The 20,320-nt window shown below is 41.3% G+C and overlaps 2 protein-coding genes across 5 annotated transcripts in view; one reads left to right on the plus strand and one right to left on the minus strand.

Moving 5' to 3' along the window:
* Window positions 1-14,086, plus strand: part of DNAJC13 (DnaJ heat shock protein family (Hsp40) member C13) — a 56,975-nt gene extending 42,889 nt beyond the window's left edge. For 3 of the 4 annotated variants that reach the window (XM_064704789.1, XM_064704791.1, XM_064704790.1), the window contains 15 exons: window positions 124-237; window positions 571-687; window positions 1,209-1,386; window positions 2,446-2,537; window positions 2,889-2,988; window positions 3,871-3,945; window positions 4,109-4,221; window positions 4,639-4,808; window positions 5,175-5,217; window positions 6,163-6,336; window positions 7,298-7,477; window positions 7,719-7,859; window positions 8,295-8,438; window positions 9,245-9,344; window positions 12,434-14,085. In XM_064704789.1, the coding sequence (XP_064560859.1) occupies window positions 124-237; window positions 571-687; window positions 1,209-1,386; window positions 2,446-2,537; window positions 2,889-2,988; window positions 3,871-3,945; window positions 4,109-4,221; window positions 4,639-4,808; window positions 5,175-5,217; window positions 6,163-6,336; window positions 7,298-7,477; window positions 7,719-7,859; window positions 8,295-8,438; window positions 9,245-9,344; window positions 12,434-12,531 (1,839 nt within the window). In that variant the 3' untranslated portion in view covers window positions 12,532-14,085. Of the gene's footprint in view, window positions 1-123; window positions 238-570; window positions 688-1,208; window positions 1,387-2,445; window positions 2,538-2,888; window positions 2,989-3,870; window positions 3,946-4,108; window positions 4,222-4,638; window positions 4,809-5,174; window positions 5,218-6,162; window positions 6,337-7,297; window positions 7,478-7,718; window positions 7,860-8,294; window positions 8,439-9,244; window positions 9,345-10,960; window positions 11,073-12,433 lie in introns of all 4 variants that reach the window. The other variant, XR_010439133.1, reaches the window with a different exon arrangement.
* Window positions 14,087-14,217: 131 nt separating this feature from the next.
* Window positions 14,218-20,320, minus strand: part of ACAD11 (acyl-CoA dehydrogenase family member 11) — a 29,051-nt gene continuing 22,948 nt past the window's right edge. Inside the window, exons 14-20 of the mRNA XM_064704792.1 lie at window positions 19,973-20,039; window positions 18,374-18,459; window positions 18,109-18,180; window positions 17,428-17,582; window positions 15,514-15,630; window positions 15,016-15,125; window positions 14,218-14,571 (exon numbers count right to left, since the gene is read on the minus strand). Of these exons, the coding sequence (XP_064560862.1) occupies window positions 14,457-14,571; window positions 15,016-15,125; window positions 15,514-15,630; window positions 17,428-17,582; window positions 18,109-18,180; window positions 18,374-18,459; window positions 19,973-20,039 (722 nt within the window). The 3' untranslated portion in view covers window positions 14,218-14,456. The remainder of the gene's footprint in view (window positions 14,572-15,015; window positions 15,126-15,513; window positions 15,631-17,427; window positions 17,583-18,108; window positions 18,181-18,373; window positions 18,460-19,972; window positions 20,040-20,320) is intronic.

Below are 20,320 nucleotides of genomic sequence, written 5' to 3' on the forward strand. Positions count from 1 at the left end.
TTTAAACTTGCTTGTGTAATTAGTCTAGCTGTTAATGAGATTACTATGAAACATGCTGATTACTGTGCATAACGATCCAAAACTGTTGTAAATGTGTTACATTGTGTAAATTCCTTTTCTTAGACTCTGAAGATGCTTAACAGTAACACAGAGAACCCCTACTTGATCTGGAACAACGGGACACGAGCTGAATTAATTGAGTTTTTGGAATCTCAGCAAGAAAGCATGATTAAAAGAGTAAGATATTCTTTACTTTAAATCTCAGTACTATTTTTTTTAAAAACTGTTTTGTGTTTTCCTATATACTCTAGGGATGCAAGTGTATGATTAATACAAGTATCCATTGTTGTCTACCCCAAAGTTGCTTTCTTCATTCCGTAGTTTTTAAAAGAAAACAAAAAACCCTAAGGTTTTGCTTGTTCATTTTGTGTTATGTTTCAGTCTGGGCTTCTGACTTGCTGAAGCATTAAGTTTTCTGTTCAAGTATTGCCTATTTCATGATAGGATTATAGCTTTATACTTCCTACAAGATTTTCTGTCTGAGCTTGTGCTGCTTATCTCTGCTTAAAGGGTGATTGTGACAAGAGCTATGGATCTGACTTTGTCTTCAGTGACCATGCAAAGGAACTTATTGTGGGAGAGGTTTTTGTTAGAGTCTACAATGAGGTCCCTACCTTCCAACTAGAGGTGAGATGTAGCTAAAAAATTTTCTGTTAAATCTAGTGTTTGGAATGCCACTTCTTCCTGTTTATCTGTGAGTGCAAACAGAATGGAGGGAAATACAAAATGTTACGGAAATTTCCTTCAAGATCAGCATGTTATGAGAAAGCTCTTTACTGGAGCAGAATAAATTAAAAGACCAAGTCTGTCATAAAGATGTACTCTTCAGCTGTCTTAATGACTTCTCTCTACAAGCTTGTGATGCAGACACTTGGGTTGATTCAGTAATTCCAGGAGGTGCCTGTTGGCTTTACAGTCAGTCTCTATGTATGGGCAAACACACCTGTTGGAGTAGTGCAGCTTTTTAAGTGTATGTGTAGATAGAAATAGGGTTTAATGTGATCCAGGTGTTAGAGTGATCATAGAGAAGATCTGCCTGTCTGGAAGAAAGAAATATATGAAATGTAGAAGTTACTTGGATACAGTTTCTTCTGCTGTGGCTACTGTTGCACCACACAGCTAAAAATGCTGTCATCTCTCCTTCAAAGCTCCCTAAAGCCTTTGCTGCAAGCCTCTTGGATTACGTAGGCTCACAAGCACAGTACCTTCATACGCTCATGGCGATAACTCAGACTGGGAAAGTGGAGTCCAATCAACATGGAGATCGCTTACGGAGAGTTGAAATGGCCCTGGAGGCTCTGAGAAACGTCATAAAGCACAACCCAGGTAGGCTTAAAACTGAACTTCCCCAGTATACTCTTCTGTGGACAGCCTTAAAAACTCTGAACCTCTGTAGTCTGTGTCTTCCAGTGAGAAAGAAGCTTTTTTTGCTTGCTGACAGACTTTAACATTGTTAGTAAGCCATATAAGCTTGCTGGATATTTCCCTTACTTGGAAAACACTGTCAGTAAATGTAGCAAAATTTTGGGTTAAATTCAAGCCTTATCTGTTTTTATATCTGAATCATTAGGTTTTAAATGTAATTCAATTCTGCTGTTGCTAGGAAGACTTAAACTTCTTGAAAGAAACTTTCTGTAATCCTTCAAAGAATCTTCAACTGCTTTTTAAACTTCCTTGCATCATAGAATCTTCCTTGAACTGAGTACTTTGTGCTAGTTAACCTAAATGGCACCTGTGTTAGGGTTGTAGTAAAGCAAGAGGAGAAGATGCTCTTGAGAGTGGGCAGCAAAGTTTAATGAGCAGACATCAATGTACAGACTGGAAAAGCCTGAGATAAATGATTAAGATGTTTTCCTACTGTATTATATGCTACTTCTGAAAGCAAACCATGTTACTGTTGTGGCATCTAATAATAGCTGGTAGGGATGTTCTCCGTGCTTGCAATTATAAACCTGAAGGCAGCTGCTCCTGCTGGAGACAGCAAGCCTGCTCTGAGCTGGGACATTCTGAAAGGGCAAGTGTCTTTGAAGACAATAGGTTTTGATGGTCAGTGATAAATAAAATTACAGAATTTTAGTTGTTTTATAAGTAACTAGGTAGTCCAAGAATTACATCACTTATTTTCCTTGGAGTGGGGAGTTACCCTCTTGTTTTTGAAAAATTGTTGACCTGAAATTCTCTGGAAGCTAGATTAATAGAGAGGAGCCCATAATCTTCTAACTCTGTAGCAGGTGCTGTCCTGTATGAGCTGTTGAAGCTTCTGTGGCTGACTACATGCAGCTGTGTAGTCTGTAACACCTCAGTACAGTGAAATATGGGCATGGGAATTGGCCTTCAGTGAATGCTTTGGCTGGCATGGGGAGTAATTTATGTGGTCTCTTGCAGGTTCTGAGTGTGAATGCATAGGGCACTTTAAGTTGATATTCTCCCTTCTGCGTGTTCATGGAGCTGGCCTGGTGCAGCAGTTGGCTCTGGAGGTAAAAACCAAACCAACCAAAAAACAAACGAACCCCCACAAACTCCCAACCTCCCTGTCTGGATGCTTTATGTAGTCACCATAAACAAACCTGATTGTGTAGCTGTTAGAGTAGCATCTAAAAATGCTAAGATTGGGGTTCCAAGGTGTCAGTTCCTCCTTGGAGGAACATGTGTCATGCATGTGTCTTTGCATCCTTCCTGCCTGAAGTGACAAAACAATATGGTGGCAGGAATAAATGTTGTAAATATCAGTTCTGGTGGCCAGTGAATTGGCTGACTTCATACACTGGGTTTTCTGAAGTGTCTGAATAGCTGAAGTATAATCAAGTGCTGTTTCTGATCTTTTGCAGGTAGTGAACATAGTAACAAGTAATCAAGAATGTGTTAACAACATTGCTGAGGCAATGGTTCTTGCCAACTTACTGGCACTCCTGCATTCCTTACCTTCAAGTAGGTACCATAGCATTCTCCATCTTGCAAGGAAAAGGGTTTCCAACTCAGGAATTTATAAGAATGCAGCTGGCTGAAATTAGCTCTGAGTTTTAGGCTACAATGGTCTTGTTAGCTTTATAAGATAGAGAGCTGGGTTATGAATAGAAGCTACAGTAAGAACACCTATATATTGGAACAAAGCTTTCCTCAGGCTTCCCAGCTGTTGCTGTGCTCCATTCCAGTTGCTCAGCTACTAATGAGAGCAGTAAAGACAGTACTGCAATACATCCTCAATGAAGCATGGTGTTTCTATGCCCAGTCCTAATAACATTCTTCAACTATAAGTTATTCCCCTGCTAGATAAGAAAATCAGAGCTACCAAACAGAAATCATGATTTTTTTAAAGAAGGTGACAGGAAGCAGGAATAGAAATAGATAATTTTTTAAACAAATGGAAAATTTAGACCATCTCTGTCATCACAGGCCCTATGATATGCTAAGTCACTTCTGTCAGCTGATTTAAACATTAATGACTATCATATCCAAAGCTAACAAGGATGGTTTACAAAAATGCTGTGTATGACCAGTTTTTTGTCTTAAATGTGTGACCTGAAACATAGGAAATGCAGGTATTCTCATTACTTCTGAATTGTGTAGTGTTCCACTGACAAATTATTTCTGAGAATTTAGCTAATTAGCATCTAATTAAGAAGTTATGCTGGAATGTGGGATTGATTTGACATTCCTTAACTAATGTAGTGTGAGCAGAAATCCCTAAGCTTGTAATTTTCTGAAGCTTTATTGCAGTTTTGATACAGTTTTCTGTTGAGATCAGTTACATTTATCTTCCCTTATGCATTCCCTGTGACACAAAGTTCTCAATGCTCTTTATTTTGACAGGTCGGCAGCTTGTCCTTGAAACTTTGTATGCTCTGACATCTAGCACAAAAATAATTAAAGAGGCCATGGCAAAAGGTACAGTACTACCCTGAAAGCAAATGTTTCTTCAACAATGGGCTTTAAGTGCTTGGAGTGGCCACTCTTCCCTTTAAAATAATCAGTCTGGAACTGGACATTTTCTACTACTTGTGACCAGAAAAATATACTAAATTGGATGCTCCCTATCTCTTTGTTACAGGTGCTTTGATCTACTTATTAGATATGTTTTGCAACTCAACTCATCCGCAGGTCCGAGCCCAAACCGCAGAGCTTTTTGCTAAAATGACTGCAGATAAGCTGGTGGGTCCAAAGGTGAGAATCTTAACAGCTCATGTGGGAACTCTTTCTTGATATTGCCTTCATCTCTCTAAAGGTGGGCAAAAAAATCCTCTTCTGTGTCTGAAAGACTCATGTAAGGAGCAATCAGGCTTTTTCAAAATTTAACTTCTAATCTGTGAGCAGACTTCTAGAAACTGTACAGTAACTTGTATAAGCAGTTTGGTTTCCATTTGTAATGATTTTACAGTAGAGACCTAGATTTCAGTGTCACTGGCTATTGCTATTTGAAATGATGGCACTATTTTATTTTGTGGTATAGTAGTCTAGCACTTGACAATTCTTGCATTAAAGACAGTTGGACATTGTGGAGTTTTCTATTTCTATCAGCTTGTCCTGTCAGTTAGTTAGTCATATGATAGACTAAGTGTCATTTATGTTCATCCCTTCTAGGTTAGAATCACACTAATGAAATTTTTACCTGGAGTCTTCATGGATGCCATGAGAGACAACCCTGAAGCTGCTGTTCATATCTTTGAGGGAACCCATGAAAATCCAGAGTTAATTTGGAATGACAGCTCCAGAGAGAAAGTATCAACAACAGTTCGAGAAATGATGCTTGAGTACGTGGAAACTTTCTGACTCAGTTATCTTTTACTGAGACACTCTCTGGCAGTGAACCAGAGTTGCTGTAGAAGAACTGTGAGACAGAGCTCTGCCTGTAAAAAGTAGAATTCTTGCAAGCCAGACTTCAGTGAAATAAACTTGTTCACTGTTTCTGTACTGTACCAGTAAGTCAGTGATGCAGGTGCAGTTTGTGCACAGTCCAGGTATTTGCTCACTGCTGTAGGATTTGGAGGGATACAATGGGGGTAGAACGGAGCTTAGAATCTGGAGCTGCTGCACAATGATGGAGGGAGACTAAGGTGTCAAGTAGAGAAGACAACTGCTTCTTTTACTGCTCATTAAAACTTACTTTCTTTTTAAAGGCACTTTAAACTTCAGAGGGACAACCCTGACACTAACTGGAAGGTAAAAGTATATTGTTTCTGCTTTGGGTGTGTCCAGGGAGGCTGTAAGCCACATGATAATAGATGCTTGTGTTGGACTCTAACAGGCTTTTTCCTTAAAGTACTAACAGGAGTTTACTGCTGTGCTGTAAACATAACTGTTCATAACTGAAAACAGAACTGGTTTCATGTTGAATTGATGCTATTGTTACTAGCTTACAGCTTGAAATGAGACACTTATAGATAAAACCACTGTCAGCGTACTCTGAACATTTTGATAGTTTAGGTGATTCTAAAACTCATCAAAAGTCAGCAACAAAGGAGAATGTTGAGACATTACTGGCTTGCTGGAAAAAGTCCTGTCACTACATAGCCATAGTAATCCTGCTCTTGGTAAATGTGAAGTAACTTTAGTAAGTCACTGGGTCTCAAAAAATATTTGAGTCCTTAAGCCATTCCCTCGCATCAGTCCCATCAATGAGGTGTTTCAGCATGTAGTGATTTCCAGTATCTGTGAAAAGCTAGACATTACTTCTTTCCAACAGTCCTCTAGTTCAACATTAAACCAGTGTCTGAACACATCATAATGTCTATTTTGATCCAGATGAAAACTGGAAACTTCCCTGGAGTGATGGTGAGAAATCTTTCCCTGAAGTGTGCAAGGAAGGAAAGAGCTGTTGTATCATCAGCCTCATTGCTGGTGCTTCTTTTGGACTAGGGTTTGCCACTGTTGCAGTTGTAGGTTCAGTTAATTGTGTTCTTTGAAAGAAAAGTTCACTGTAGTGGTCCTGCCTGCACTGCACTGTTCTTTCTGCTGTCACTTCTTACCTCATGTCAAGATGAAGGGTTGATTGGCCTTGCACAGCTCTGTTTCAGAGAATACAGTTAGTGACCCTGCCCACTTAGAGAAACAGTTGTAGGTCTCTCAAATACCCTTGTCAATAACTTTTACTTTACAATTCAACAGTTGCCTGAAGACTTTGCTGTGGTGTACGGTGAGGCAGAAGGTGAACTTTCAGTGGGGGGAGTCTTCCTCAGGATTTTTATTGCCCAGCCGGCCTGGGTTTTACGGAAACCAAGAGAATTTCTCATTGCACTGTTGGAAAAGTTTACTGAACTACTGGAGAAAAATAACCCCCATGTAAGATGACTTTTTTCTGATTCTATGCTTTGAAGGTGTTTAGCGTTCTTAAGTTTTTATTCTTTTAGTTTCTGATTAATTTAGATTCTCACACTTTATTCCCATCATAAATGGTGTTTTCTGTCTGCTTTCTGACTCTCTCTAAAAGTGTGCTGATATGTTTAGGCAACTTTTGAACATGAGTCAAGGTTTTTAAAGTTCCTGAAGCCATAGAATTAGCTTCAGTTAAGTCTTAGAGACTTCTTTTGTGCTAGTGATAAGGCTTAACAAATGAAGTGTCTTTTAATTATTCCATGACTGACCAACCTAAAAAAATGGCACTTGTTCTACACCACCTAAAAATTTTCTGTTCTTGAGACTTTTGTTGTCCTTCTGCAACACTAAGTTCCCACTCTGGTATAAATTATGTGACTAAGGCTGCCACCTTAGTGTAATGAGTACAGCAAATGTGTTACAGTTTAAAAATTAATTTTTAAACAGTGCTCAGACAGATTCTGTGTTATACTTGCAGGATGGAAGCTAACTAGCATGTTGAATAAAACAGGCACCTTTATTACAAAGATGTGACAGCAGTTTGTAGAGGCACATAGAATACACAAGGTATGACGAGTGCTTCTGCACAGACTGCAGAATCCTTTAGGAGTTCAGGTGGTCAGCCAAACATCCATGCTATTGGTGCTTCCACCAAGCAACTTAGCCAGATACACTGGATTCTCAATATGCTAGAAATAGTGCTTCGGAATTCCTGTGTGATCTGTCTTTATGGAACTAGTGAATGTTTGCCACTATTGGAGCTGATAATCATGTTCTTCACTTGTTGTTTTAACAGCTTGAGAGCAAAATGATATATAAGCATTAGGGAAAAAATTTATAATGCAAAGCAATTGAGAAATGTTGTTATTATGATGATACATAAGGCTTTACTGACTTCCATTTTCTGTTGATTTTCAATTTTCTGCAGGGGGAAACTTTAGAAACCATTACCACAGCAACTGTGTGCCTGTTCAGTGCCCAGCCTCAGCTAGCTGATCAAGTTCCTCCTCTTGGTCATCTTCACAAGATAATCCAGGCTATGAATCACAAGAACAATGCCATTCCTAAAAGTGCCATTCGTGTCATGCACATATTGTCAGACAATGAGGTACTGAATCATTTAAGTGCTTGAGGGGAGAAAAGCATAGCTGGAGGTACTTGTATTGTTTAGTAGTGTTCCTAAAAGGACTATTCTGACTGTAAATACGGTGTAGCAAGGGACCTATAGCTAACTAATGGAGAATTGCTAGATCAGACACTGAGAAATGTGTGGTGTTGGCTGACCATATCTGCAATAACTATTAATCTTGGCACAAAATAGAATCCTCAGGATGTTTCTCTCTCTACAGCTTTGTGTTAGAGCGATGGCATCGCTGGAGACCATTGGCCCTCTCATGAATGGAATGAAGAAGAGATCAGATGTGGTTGGGATAGCCTGTGAAACACTGAATCGAATGTTTCAGAAGGAACAAACTGACTTAGTAGCCCAAGTAAGTAGTACAATCTCAGACTGTGGAAATGTGGTATATTTAAACTGTTCAACTTAAATGGCATCTGGGAGCCTCCTGAACACTTAACTGATGTGCTTTTCTGGTTGGAAGAGTTTTTTATCTAAAAAGAAGACCTGTTCAAGGATGTTACCTGAGCATTGAAGCTTAATGCACAGGGTAGTGTTGTGTCCTCTGAGAAAGTGTAGTGGGATGCCAACTAATTCAGCTGACTTTTCACCTAGATAGAGAAGAATTGCTGGACAGTATCTTTGCTTTTTCTTGTTTGTATTCATACAGCTCAGGAAAAATGGACTCATCTTGGCATTTGTAGTAATAACTGTTGGCACTTCTGGTTCACACTAATGGTAGTGATATAAAAATTCTGTATGGAGCTTCCTGTCCATGTTAAGACAACTCATTTGGGTATGTTTGCAGGCTTTGAAAGCAGATTTGGTCCCTTATCTTCTGAAGCTGCTTGAAGGTGTTGGTCTTGAGACCCTGGAGAGCCCATCTGCAACAAAAGCTCAGATTGTTAAGACTCTGAAATCCATGTCTCGTAGCCTGCAGTATGGGGAACAGGTGAGTACTCACAAGTCCTTATCTGGGCTTTGACACTTGGTAGGTGTGTACCAAACTCTGAACATCCCTTGTTTAATCTTCTGGCTGTCATGTACATCATTCCACCTAAAGTCTTAGCGCACTGCCACTGCAAAATGATTATGGTTTGGAATTTCTTCACCTCTTGCTTGTGGAGAAGTCGTCGGTTCAATGCATGTGAAGGCCACTAATAAAAAAGACAAATTCCAAGTGCAGAAATGTTCTATGAGCTGGTTATCTTTAACTGACAACTCTTCAGAACTTGTTATAAATGTAAATTTCTCTTCTGTTTTTTAAATAAATACATAAGTGCAGCAGCATTATGGATGTATATCTAAGTAAATTTGTCCCAGTAACTGTGCTAGTTCTTAATGCCTTCCTCTTACCCTTTTGTTGAAAGCTTTCTCAAGGGGAGGAAAGTTGGAATAGTCTTTCTTCCAAGTAGTCCCTATCTTGCTCTAGTACAGGAAAAGTCCTATTCTCCCTCAGCTGTCAGTGAGTGGCAAGGGCAGCTTCTAGGGTTGCTTTTCCTTGTCACCTTTCTGGGGAACAAAGGATAAAGTGAAGCTACTGAATAACTTCTTTCAATCATTGTGTTCAGCTGCACAATTCACATGGAAAAGCAAGTCTCCTTGGAAATGTGCACAAATTCCATATTGCAGCCTAAACTACTGCCACATTCTTTGGTGTAATCCCTTCAGAATGGTTTGGCAATAGAAAATGGGTTTGTTTGCCTAGAACATGACAAATGGCACTTGCTCACTCTGTTATCTCTTCAAATACTGCAGGTAAATGAAATTCTGTCCCGTTCTTCTGTTTGGAGTGCCTTCAAGGATCAGAAACACGACTTGTTTATTTCTGATACACAAACATCAGGATACCTCACAGGTTAGCAACTCTTTCCTGTTTATGTTCTGAATTATACTGAACTGTTACTTAATTGTCACACTGGACTCTGGAGTTACTGTTTTTCCCCAGGATCTAGTGCCATCACGTGGTCTGAACAGTCAGTGCTGTAAAAATACAGTAAGTTTTTAAAACACTTACTAAAAGGTAAACTTCTTGCTGGTTGAGAATTAATTTCTCTGCATAGTCTTTACTGTACATACTTAGCAACAGGATCTGGGCACTGGCAAGACTTGCAAGTACTCTGTAGTGATAGAGCAAAGATGTAATTGAAACTGATGAATGACAATAGCTTTCCATGCTTTCTTAGGAAGTTCTAGAACCTGTCTATATCAGTTGGCTGTGTGAATTAACACAACTTTAGGGTTAGGCAGGTAGCTGTACTGTTGGAAAAGTTGGAATACTAATAGGTTGGAGTATGAGGCTGTGTTCCAGCCAGAATCAGTGGCCTGCCAGGGTGGCCTCGTGCCTGTACGTGGAGCTTGCAGCATTTGCTTCACTGCTGCAGTGGTGCACCTTGGGTGGCTCCCCTGCTGGTGCCACCAAGATTGAAATGGCACCTCAGATGCACCCCAGCCCCACTGGTAGTGAAGAGCATTTTAGCTGTGTGTGCTGTGCACTGTGTGCACAGTAAGGTTGGCAACTGAGGGAACTTCCTTGCATGGTGCAGACGAGTATGTCACTGCAAATCTGCTCCTGTTCTTCCTTCACTTGAGCACTTGACAGACACAGTGTCACAGTCCAAAACATCACTGTCATATAAAATATTTTCAGATGTAGCAAATAATGGCATTGCAGCAAACTGTCTGCAAGCTTCTGACTCCTCAGTAGCCATCAGCTGAACAAATGCTTGGTCTTAAAAGCTTTGCCTCACAGGTGAGGTTTTAAAGTCCTTTGTGACAAGCCAGTGTGGACACAGCTATGTGCCACAAGGAACTTTCTCATCTAACCCAATTTAGGAATTTTGGTAAAGCTTTTGAGCATAACTGAACTAATGAGGTGTAAATCAGATGGCCAAGTTTTACTGCAAGATACTAGCATGTATTTTGAGCCTTTCAAGTCAGGAACTACACCTTCTAGATGTAGTTGCTTGTGTTTTGAGAGTAGGTATTGGAACACTTGATGTATTTTTTTCACACAGGACTCAGCGCTTTAGCACTGAACAGGGGTTTTCTGGTTTTGTATTGTTTAATACCAGTTTGACAACACTGGAACTGATTCAGTTTGTATTGAATTTCCTTGGTATTTTCATAAATACTATAAATTTAAATTTCATAAATGCTATAAATTTAGGAGTAGGAAGAAAATGCTGATTGATTATTGGCCAAGAACTGAAACTTTATCAGATGTGGTCAGGCTTGAGACTGGGGGCAATACAGTTTTCCAATGGCCTTAAGGCCCATGCTGCTTTTAAACCGCCTAATGTTTAAGTGCTTGCCAATGTAGAATGAAGGTGCTGTACAAATGCAAAGTGTAGATGGAAACCAAGCTTTATTTTTAACTTCTCTTATCTTGTATTCTGCCTTATGTCTTGCTTCAAATTGCTTTGCTATTTGCACTTCCCTTGAAACTTCCCTTGCTTATTTCTCTTCCCTCAGGTGTCTCTTCTCCTTCCCTTCTAACTGGCAGCAGTCCCCTTCACCTGAGAAGTGGGCTTTAGATCTGCTGTGTCAGGCAGCTTGCTAACTTCTGTGTAGCTCTCTAAAGCAGGTAGATACCACCTCGCAGACCGCACGCTGCGCTCGCTGCATTCCGAGTTACAGATGCATGTCCTAGAGCTGTACAATGCCCAGCACTGACACCTGCACTGACACTTGCTGGTGCTACACAGGAATTCAGCTTTGGAACTGTGTTAGGATTCCTCCAAAATGGAAAAGCTTGAGGCACGAGATAACTATGGGGAATTTTTGCACTAGGATGGGTAGCAGTGGGTGTGACACTTGGCAGGTTCCACTGATGGGCTGGCAAGGAGTGGTCCCTTCCTGCAGCCAGAGAGCTTTTTATTGCCAGAGGCACTGCTTGCTTTGCTCTCTGCCTTGCAGTACTAGTGTGGGACTGTTTGCAGGGAGACCAACCAGGCTCTGATGTTCTGGCTGAAGTGGGAGAAAGGAGAGTGGGGCAGGAAAGAATAGTAAATTTGGGAGAACTCAGTGAAAATGGCTTAAAGGGGAAGAGTACAGGACCCAGCAGAACTTAGTATGTTGAATATTGGCAGTGTAGGCTGCAGGTCTGAGACCAAGTTGATCGCTGTATTGGTGCAGGAACATTCTGTGGGTGATCAGTTCTCTAGTCACTAATATGATAAAAATTACTGTTAAAACACTTCATGCTGCAACCTAAATTTTTATTGCATTTGTTGAAAGTTTCAGTATGACTAAATTTTTAATTCCAGGGTTTAATTCCAGGGAGAGGGGCTTTGCCTGCAGGGCAAAACTGATTGCTCCTATTATAATCAACATAGAAACTTAGTAATGGTGTGAGTCCTGCATCTCCAGTGTAGAATTTCTGTTATCCCAAGAATGCTGTCATTTTATTCCAACTGAAGGCACAAAATGCTGGCTAGACAAGCTTTAGGCAGTTCTGTTTCTTCATGGGGCAGCCCATTGGGCTTCCTGGAACTATGCAGGCTGGGAAAAACCTTTAAAACACTGAAAAGATACACAAGGAGCCCAGTAGTTGAACACATGCGTGAACTGACTTTAATTCCATGGCAGGGCCTTTCTTTAACAAAGGAATGCCATCCCTGCTCTACTGTTGCTTCCACGATGGAAGGTGAGATGGGTAATGCAGGTGGTTGGGGTCCTTTTTCACTTACTTGGCACATCAGAGTAAAAAAAAACTGAGCAAGCCCAAAAATGGTCCCCACAAGCTATTCCACTTGGTAGACTAAGAAGTCTTAGTTTCCAGTGTTCCTAAATTTTAGAAAATCTAAACAAAAACTCTTAAATGTTCCTGTGTAAGGTGTCTGGTTGGCTCAGATGATGTATCTGAGTGTTACCAGAGGGAATAAAGCTGTTCAGTCACCCAGTAGAAGGAGAACTAATCTCCAGTATTTGTTTTCCCCCTGAAAGGCCCTGGAGTTGCTGGTTACCTCACTGCAGGGACGACGTCATCTGTAATGCCCAACGTACCACCCCCGGTAGACAACGAAGTGGGAGATGTCAGCTAAGGACTGGAAATCCTTGTGGAAGAGACAAAGGCAGACTGGCCAGTGATGAGGAACAGCACTTTCCTCCAATACATTGAAGTGAACTTACTGCCTTGCCAGGTGTTTATGACAGTGTTATTCCTTTTTTCTATGACTTTTTTTTCTAGGAAAAGTCAGTGATTCTAACTTCCACACTGTAACACAAGAAAGCACTCTGTGGATCAGCTGAAATGGGTACACAAGAATTTTTTCTTGTTGTACATAAGCACATTTTGTTCCTTTATATTTGTTTACAAGACTGTGAATCAAACTTTCCTAGTTTTTATATTTTCTGAATTAGCATGACTGGAGTTGAGCTACAGTCTAGAGGAATTGGGCTAAAATAACTTTGACCTCACCGACCCCACTAAAAGGGCATCCCTTCATTTCTCAGTCTGATGTGATCACTTCCATTGAACATGACCTGAAAGGGTTTGTTCCTGCACCAGTTCACTCATGTCCTTAATCATTAACATTATCTTCTTCCTCGGATCAAACAGCATTAGACATTTGTATGTATAACTGGCTTGACCAAATTGATGAAGCTTCAGCAAAAAAACCTTAAAAAGTTGACATGTTATGTAAGAAATTAGTGTAATTGTGAAATGTTCTATACATTATCCAGTATATAAAAACTTTCTATATTGAGTGTACATTATACAGATCATTCATATGTACATAGAATTTTAAAATAAAGGGAATTAAGAGCCTTGTTAATGAGACAAAGGTGGTATTCTTGTCTAGTTGTTCATTGAAAGTGAGAGAAATGAGGGCAGTCCAAGACCCTAACTGGAACGTGGCTAAATGTGATCCTGGGCATTCTTGGTTAAAAAAACACTTTGTGCAGGTTTTGACAGCCTAGAGCAAAACTCCTGAACCATATGTAGTAGTGCAGGTGGTTTTGTAGTTGCAGTGCATTTCAGCCACTGACCTGCTGACACTCTCGGTTTCCTGGAAAACATTCTTGGCAGGAAGCAAGAGGAAATTAAGGTGGATGGAAATGTAAATGAGAATTACTGCTTTCTCCAAAGAGGTTATGATCTTGGTTTTAAGTATCATGAGGGAAGGAACTTCATGGAATGCTTCTAGTTCTAGGTACTCTGCCACTGTACCCTGAGTGACCACTGCAGCTGTAGCCGGACACCCTGAGGCGAGCGCTCGGCTCTGGGCTCAAGGACGGAACTGGCACAGCCTCATCCTGAGGACTGAGCCAAGCCCAGGGTGTTCTCTGCAGGCTCCAACAGGAGGGGGGAGTTTGTTTGTTCATGCAAACAGTAAACCCTTGTGTCCTTAACTTCACTGCCCTTAAGTTACCAGCCCTGTGTAAGCTGAGAAGTGATTATCCTAACTCCAGGAATCATTCCAGGCTCCAGCTTTCTGTGCTGCCCTGAGCCTCACTTGAATGGGGCTGGGGGCAGGACTGAGTGTAGTCTCGGTGACAAGGAAGGCAGCTGTGAGCAGGAACTGGGGAGCAGAGGGTTGGACTGTAACTGAGCTTTGGAAAAGAAAAAGCAACGTACTACCTCCAGTGTTTGTCAATTTAACAAATATAAAAGTTTAGCCTAGCTTGCAATAAATTAAATTGTGTGGTACTTCTGACTCTAAACTGCTTTTGTCTACAATAAAAGGATAAAATGCTCTGATTCAGAACAAAGAAAGCACTTCAGGCCTGTTTGAAAATAGATTTTATTTAGTATTCTAAAGACACCCAGATTAGTTATTGCCTGGTGTTCTGCAAATTCTTAAAAGCAAGCCCATAATTATTAAGTGCAATAATTGAAAACAGTGAGAGAATTGCTCCCAGTTAGAATCAAGTTTTTGTGTTCATTCAGTTTTATCTTAGATACCATTATTACACTGAAACTTTTGCTTAATCTTCCCTCCATTAGAGAAGGCTTTATGTGACATTAGATTTTTGCAGTGAGTTTCTTGGACTGATCCAGGAGCTCCCACCTTGCAATGGTTGAGAGATGAACTTCATCGGGCCCGTCTGCCAGGCGCAAGGTGCGTATGGACGCGAACCTGTGGGGGGAGAGCTGCGTTAGGCCTGGCCTCCTGCCCTGCCACAGCAGCCACACGGAGCTCTCAGCACTGCTTTTGCTGCCCTTTTGACACTCCTTGCTTGAAAAGTGCTGTCACGTGGGAGATGCTGCAGCAAAATCTTCCTGGCACGATTGAGGTGGGTGGGCTGGGAATTCAGAAGTTTCGCTTCTCCCCAAGGCCATAAGAGATAACAGTAAGTTTTAGAAGCACATCCTCTTTACTGCTGATAAGAACTATTTTAGGCCCAGTGCCAGCTTTTATTTTTTGTAAGGCTAATTGCACTATAAAAACAATTGGTTTAAATTTTGTAGCTTAAAGGGACATACACTGTTACTTCATGCTGAGGTGAAACAGCATGTACTGGTGTTATAAATTATTATAAAAGAAATGCTTAGAATCTACAGGCAATCTCCTTTTACTCACATGAACGCCAAAGGAAAATCCTGAGAAACTCCAGCTCCACCACACACTTGAACTGCACAGTCAATCACTTTCAGTACAGCTCGTGGAACAACCACTTTGGTCATGGCTACCTGTGGTTAGAAGAACTCACATTAGCAGTAACAGTTTTATAAGCCAGTGAAAATATTTACCTAACACTTCTATTGAATATTTGTATCTCTCAGTGCATTCCTTCCCCTTGGGGTAGGATGAGAGCTCTGCTGTTCCCAGGGGATGGCAAAGCTGTTTCCAGTCACTCCAAACTATCTTACTGTGTTGAGACAAGCAAGCAATGCTTGAACAGATTCATCTCCACTTCTGACTAACTCCCCAATCTTCTGGCAATTAAAAGCATATCTTAAGGCTATTTTCAACATGGATTTATACTCTACACTTAGAATAAGAGTGTTTAACAATATGTTTTACCTTGTCTTTTAACCAGCTGAATGCACAGGCATTGCATCCAAAAATAAAATTTACCTCTCTCCTTGCTCTTCTGTTGCCCAGCATGTCGATCTTGCGGGCTGTTTGCAGCGTGAGCAGGCGAGCCTGTTCTATGCTAAGGCGGCATTCCGCAATCCAGTGGGCAACAACTTCCTGCAGATCCCAAAGGCAACACCAGGACATCAGTTAATGCCTCTGAGCCCCTCTTCCTCAGCATGTGCACATTCAGCCAACCTACAGCCACTTGTGAGCAAATTAAAGCATATCTAAGATGAGGCATAATAAAGAAAACACTTGACTAACAGGAAAAGAATTGCTCTGCCAGGAAACAAGAAAAGGGAAAACCAGTGGATTCTGGCACGTGATCAGACCCCACTGTGTGCTGGCCATTTTCCAGAAGCTCTTCCATGCCTGCTTTTTCCTTCCTCTTACCACCCCTCACAGCCTTCTCTCCATATGATAAGCCCAAGTGTATAGAAATAAGGGGGTGACAGGGGAGAGGAATTCCTTGTTTTGCTTAAACTGGTGCTGTGTGGTGCATGACACAGAGGCCAACAGCTGCAGGGTGGTGCCTGCTGCCTCTGACTGATGATAAATTAGTAACTGTCTGGATCCAAAATGAAGTTATGATCTTGGCAGCCCTTCCCTGCTCTTCTTAGCTAATTCCCCCCTGCAGCCAACATACCACAGGAGAAACAAATATTTTTGATGTTTGTCAGTGCAAAAACTGTTTGGAGCCTGACCCAGCCTCCACTTCTAGGGCTGTGGATTTTGTAGGACACAAAAGCAAATGTGCAGCACGTGCTTCAGTGCAGTCTGGAAGCTCAGCTTGGCCGGTCCCAGCAAAGGTGATCTGAACCTAGATGGGGTGTTCAGTTCTCCTCAGTCAACAGCTCCTGGGGTCATAAATGATGGCCTGGGGGGGGCAGGCACGCTGGTACTCAGGGAAGCCACCAGCCTCACCTTGTCTTAGCCATCCTCACTGGATGGCTAAGGACCTGCATGGGCTCAGCAGCTGCCTCCAGGTGAGGCCTGTGGCTTCATCAAACATCACTGTTACTTCAGCCAGCTTCTGAGAGCCAGAGCGTGCCTCATGCACCTCTTACTCATCCTAGGTTATGGTGGTGAAGGGAAGTTGGGAAATGATATGACTGGAAATACAGATATGTAAAGTTGCTCCCTCTGGATCTGCACAAACAATTTGCTACAATCTGGGCCAGATGCTAATTCAATTTCTTCTTTCCATTACTTTTACTTGTTTTTTTACAATAAAGCTATCCTAGCTGTTGGGAAAGATTAAGGAACGCTTGAAATATGACAGGCCAACTACCAAACTCTGATGGTTCTTATAGAAAGCAGACTAACATTATTTTAGCAAGCTCTTGCTCATGAAAAAGTATTTCAATCCTGAGCAAGATAAGTGCAAGGATCTCCAATCTTCCCTTGATGTGGTCTGTACTTTCATAAGCAGCTACAAATATTTGATCAAAGAAGTAACATTTTTAGTGAAATTTAGACCCCTAAGTGTCTCCAGTGGTTCTGAATGGAGACAGCCAGGTGACAGAATGGATACACAAAAATGGTGAACTCAGATTGTAACAGAAGCATAAATTGCTTGCCTGAAAAAATACCTGTCCAAATTGATCAAGAAAAGCAGAGAACACACAGTGAAAAAATCCACATTCAAATCCAGCAAAAGGTATCTAATTCATTGCATATTGCAAAGAGGAAAAAAAAAAGAAAAAGATCCTGTAGATCATAGTGAAAAATGTGATCCTTGCAATGGGGTTTGTTTTTTTTTCCCTTTGCCACCCAAAGGTTTATGAATAAGAATTCAAGGTTAGGGCACAGTTGCTGCCATGTCCATTATCAGAGCCACAAGGCTGTGCTGGGCAGAACTAAGGTCAGTGTGTGGCGTGTGTGCCAGGGCCAGAGAGGGAAGGTGCTTACGTGCTGATAGAGTTTCTTGCCGAAGGTCTGGCGCTGAGCCGCACGCTGGCACAGGATCTCCAGAGCGGCCTCGGCCGCCCCCAGTGACCGCATGCAGTGATGGATCCGGCCCGGCCCCAGGCGGCCTTGGGCGATCTCAAACCCCCTGCCCTCACCTGGTTGGAAAGAAAAACAGGCTCTGCAAACTGCCTCCTGGAAGGGTCCAAGGCTCCAAGCAGAAGTGACCCCATAGCAAAATAATAGAAGCAGAGGGGAAATAGAAGAAATCAGCATCTCCACTAAGTGAGAGAGCAGAGTTCTCCCTGCAGGGGAACACACTGGTGGCCTGCTTGTTATTTCTTTTTCAGTTCTGCCAAGTACCGGCCATGGAGTGCAGCACAACATTCTTTCTAAAAGTCTGTAAAGTCTGCAAGAGCTGGTTTTGGGGGAAAAACAGCACTTAAAGGCTTTGCTTTGCTCTACCTCAAGGCAATGATACTTGCATGACAGCCAGAGCTGCCCTGCTTCCTTCTGCTCTAAATAAGGTTCAAACAGCAGGAAGGCTGCTAAAGGAAGAGTGGGCTCCCTCAACTGACCAGAGCTTTTTAAAATAACTTATGGTGATTCATGACACAAAAAACTGTCTCATAAAACTTGGTTCATTGTTGTATGTATTAAAAATAAATCAGTGCTAAAACTCACCCAGTATTATATTGGAGACAGGTACTCGCACATCATTGAAGTGTATCTCAAAATGTCCTCCATGGATCTCATCTACAAAGACAGAAAACACAACAGCAGAGTAAAATGAAGGAGGATAAAATGAAGGAGGCCTCCAGTTCCTAACCCTTCTTCTATATATCCATTTCACTGATTTATTTAATACACAATATTTATTAGTATAACTGCAGCTTCTGAGCCTGCTAATAAATTAAAACACATATAGCTGATAAATATGATCACCTACCCATGTAGCCAAACACTGAGAGAGGTCTTATCAGCTTCAGCCCTGGGGTGTCCATGGGAACAATAACCATACTGTGCTGCTTGTACCTGATCAAGACAAAAAGCATAGTTACCTCTGAGCCTCCCTTCTATCTGCCCCTTCTGCTTTTTTTATTTTCCATCCTTAAATTAGGACTTGCATAAAGCCAGTGCTGAGATTTATCTGTACCACCTGCACCGTTTTGCCCACACAGTGTGGCTTCAACCCTTCTTGACCCACCAGTCAACAAGTGAAAACGTATTAGTGACATCCAAGGCACCATGACTGAGAAACTCCTGCTGCTGCTGCTGTCACTTCTATGCACACAGTTCTGTATCACCCAATCAGTTTCTCCCCTTCTACCTTTCTGTTTTGTTCTCAAAATCACTTTATCAGAATCATCATCTTGGCTTGCCTACTAGCTTAGGAACGAGAAATCCATCCCCATGTTTACATTCCTTCAGAATATCTAGGTTTTAGTCACACAGAACTGGAGGTGGTGTCCCAGGTCTTTAAATTCAGTCTCCAGTTCTAGCAAGTGGAGTGTCACATGATCCCCTCCATTAAATTCTCTTCAGCTTCTAAGAGCTCAACAGATGCCACTGTCTGTATAACTTCCAGGCAAACCTTCCTGGGTGCTGTGTGCAAGTTACTGATTGCTTCTTGGTGGAACCTAGCCAAACCTAAAAACTTCAGATTATCCATGGAATTTGGGCTAAAATCCATCTTAGATATAAATGTCACAATTCTTTTGCATTACAAGCTGTGTGATATTAATACACCAGACATGGAGCATTTCATTCATTACTTGTATAAATTTTTGCAAAAGCTTGCAATTCTAGTTTGGTAACGAGTTGAATGTGTTTGTGTCAAAGAAGAAGAGGTAAGGATTGTATTTACACATACAGGAATAAAATGAGTATATCTGATTTAAGATGTGCAATGCTCTCTGCTTTCACAGCATCACCTTACCAACACTGCATGTTTCAGATTTAACTTTCTGTATCTACAGATAACTTTGTGGAAAACTTAATCAGTAACTTCAGGTCTCTGATGTGCCGCTTGTGCCCATTCTGATCAGGAAAGCTCTGAAAAGTTTTGATTTTATTATATAAGCATTATTATTTAATTCTTCCTGGTGTTAATTGTTTTATACACTACACTTAGAAAATAAATTGTAAGCCAGAGTTGTTAGTTGTTGATGCAGACTAAACAACAGATGCAGACTAAAACGTATGTGACCAAGATAAAGCTGGTGAAGCCCCCAGAATTTCCTGATCCAGTTCATCACACAGCTGCACAAACACTGGTGCATTGCTGGTGCAATGGAGAGAGGTGGGAAGCATGCCAATGAAAGATGGTAACAGTGGAAAGGTTGGGAGGACTCAGTCAACAGCATCTGACAGCAAAACAGGAACTCAGGCTACAAGAGATAGGTGCTGAGGTTTAAAACATCTTTCTAATTCAGGAGCAAGCCAACTGGTCAAGGCAACTAATGGCATTTCACTTAACATTTTTGCAAGCAGCAACACCTCCAGGGAACAAGTTTTAGGGGATTCTGAGTCTCCTAGGAATTCTTACCTGGATGCTGATGAGTTTTTGGTTTTGCCCATTACAATTGCAACTTTGCAATTTGGGTTCCCAGCACCTTAAAAAAAGTGGCAAACACAAAAATTGGTTTTAGTATAAAATTTCAATGTAGAATCAAATTAAGTTTCATAACAAGAAGCCCTACTGCCTTCCTTTTGTGAGGCAGGAAATGCAATCTACCCCTGTGTTTATATTCTGAATAGCACATCAGAACAAAATACACATTAGTAGTTAACATGTAAAAGGAGCTGACTTGTGGGAAGGGGAACATGAAAAGCCAAATATCCAAACCCTCCAGGTCCTATTCCTATGATTCCTAATCACCTATTCCTATGAAAA

Source organism: Zonotrichia leucophrys, chromosome 2, assembly GCF_028769735.1.
Source record: "Zonotrichia leucophrys gambelii isolate GWCS_2022_RI chromosome 2, RI_Zleu_2.0, whole genome shotgun sequence".
In the NCBI taxonomy this organism is placed as follows: Eukaryota; Metazoa; Chordata; class Aves; order Passeriformes; family Passerellidae; genus Zonotrichia; species Zonotrichia leucophrys.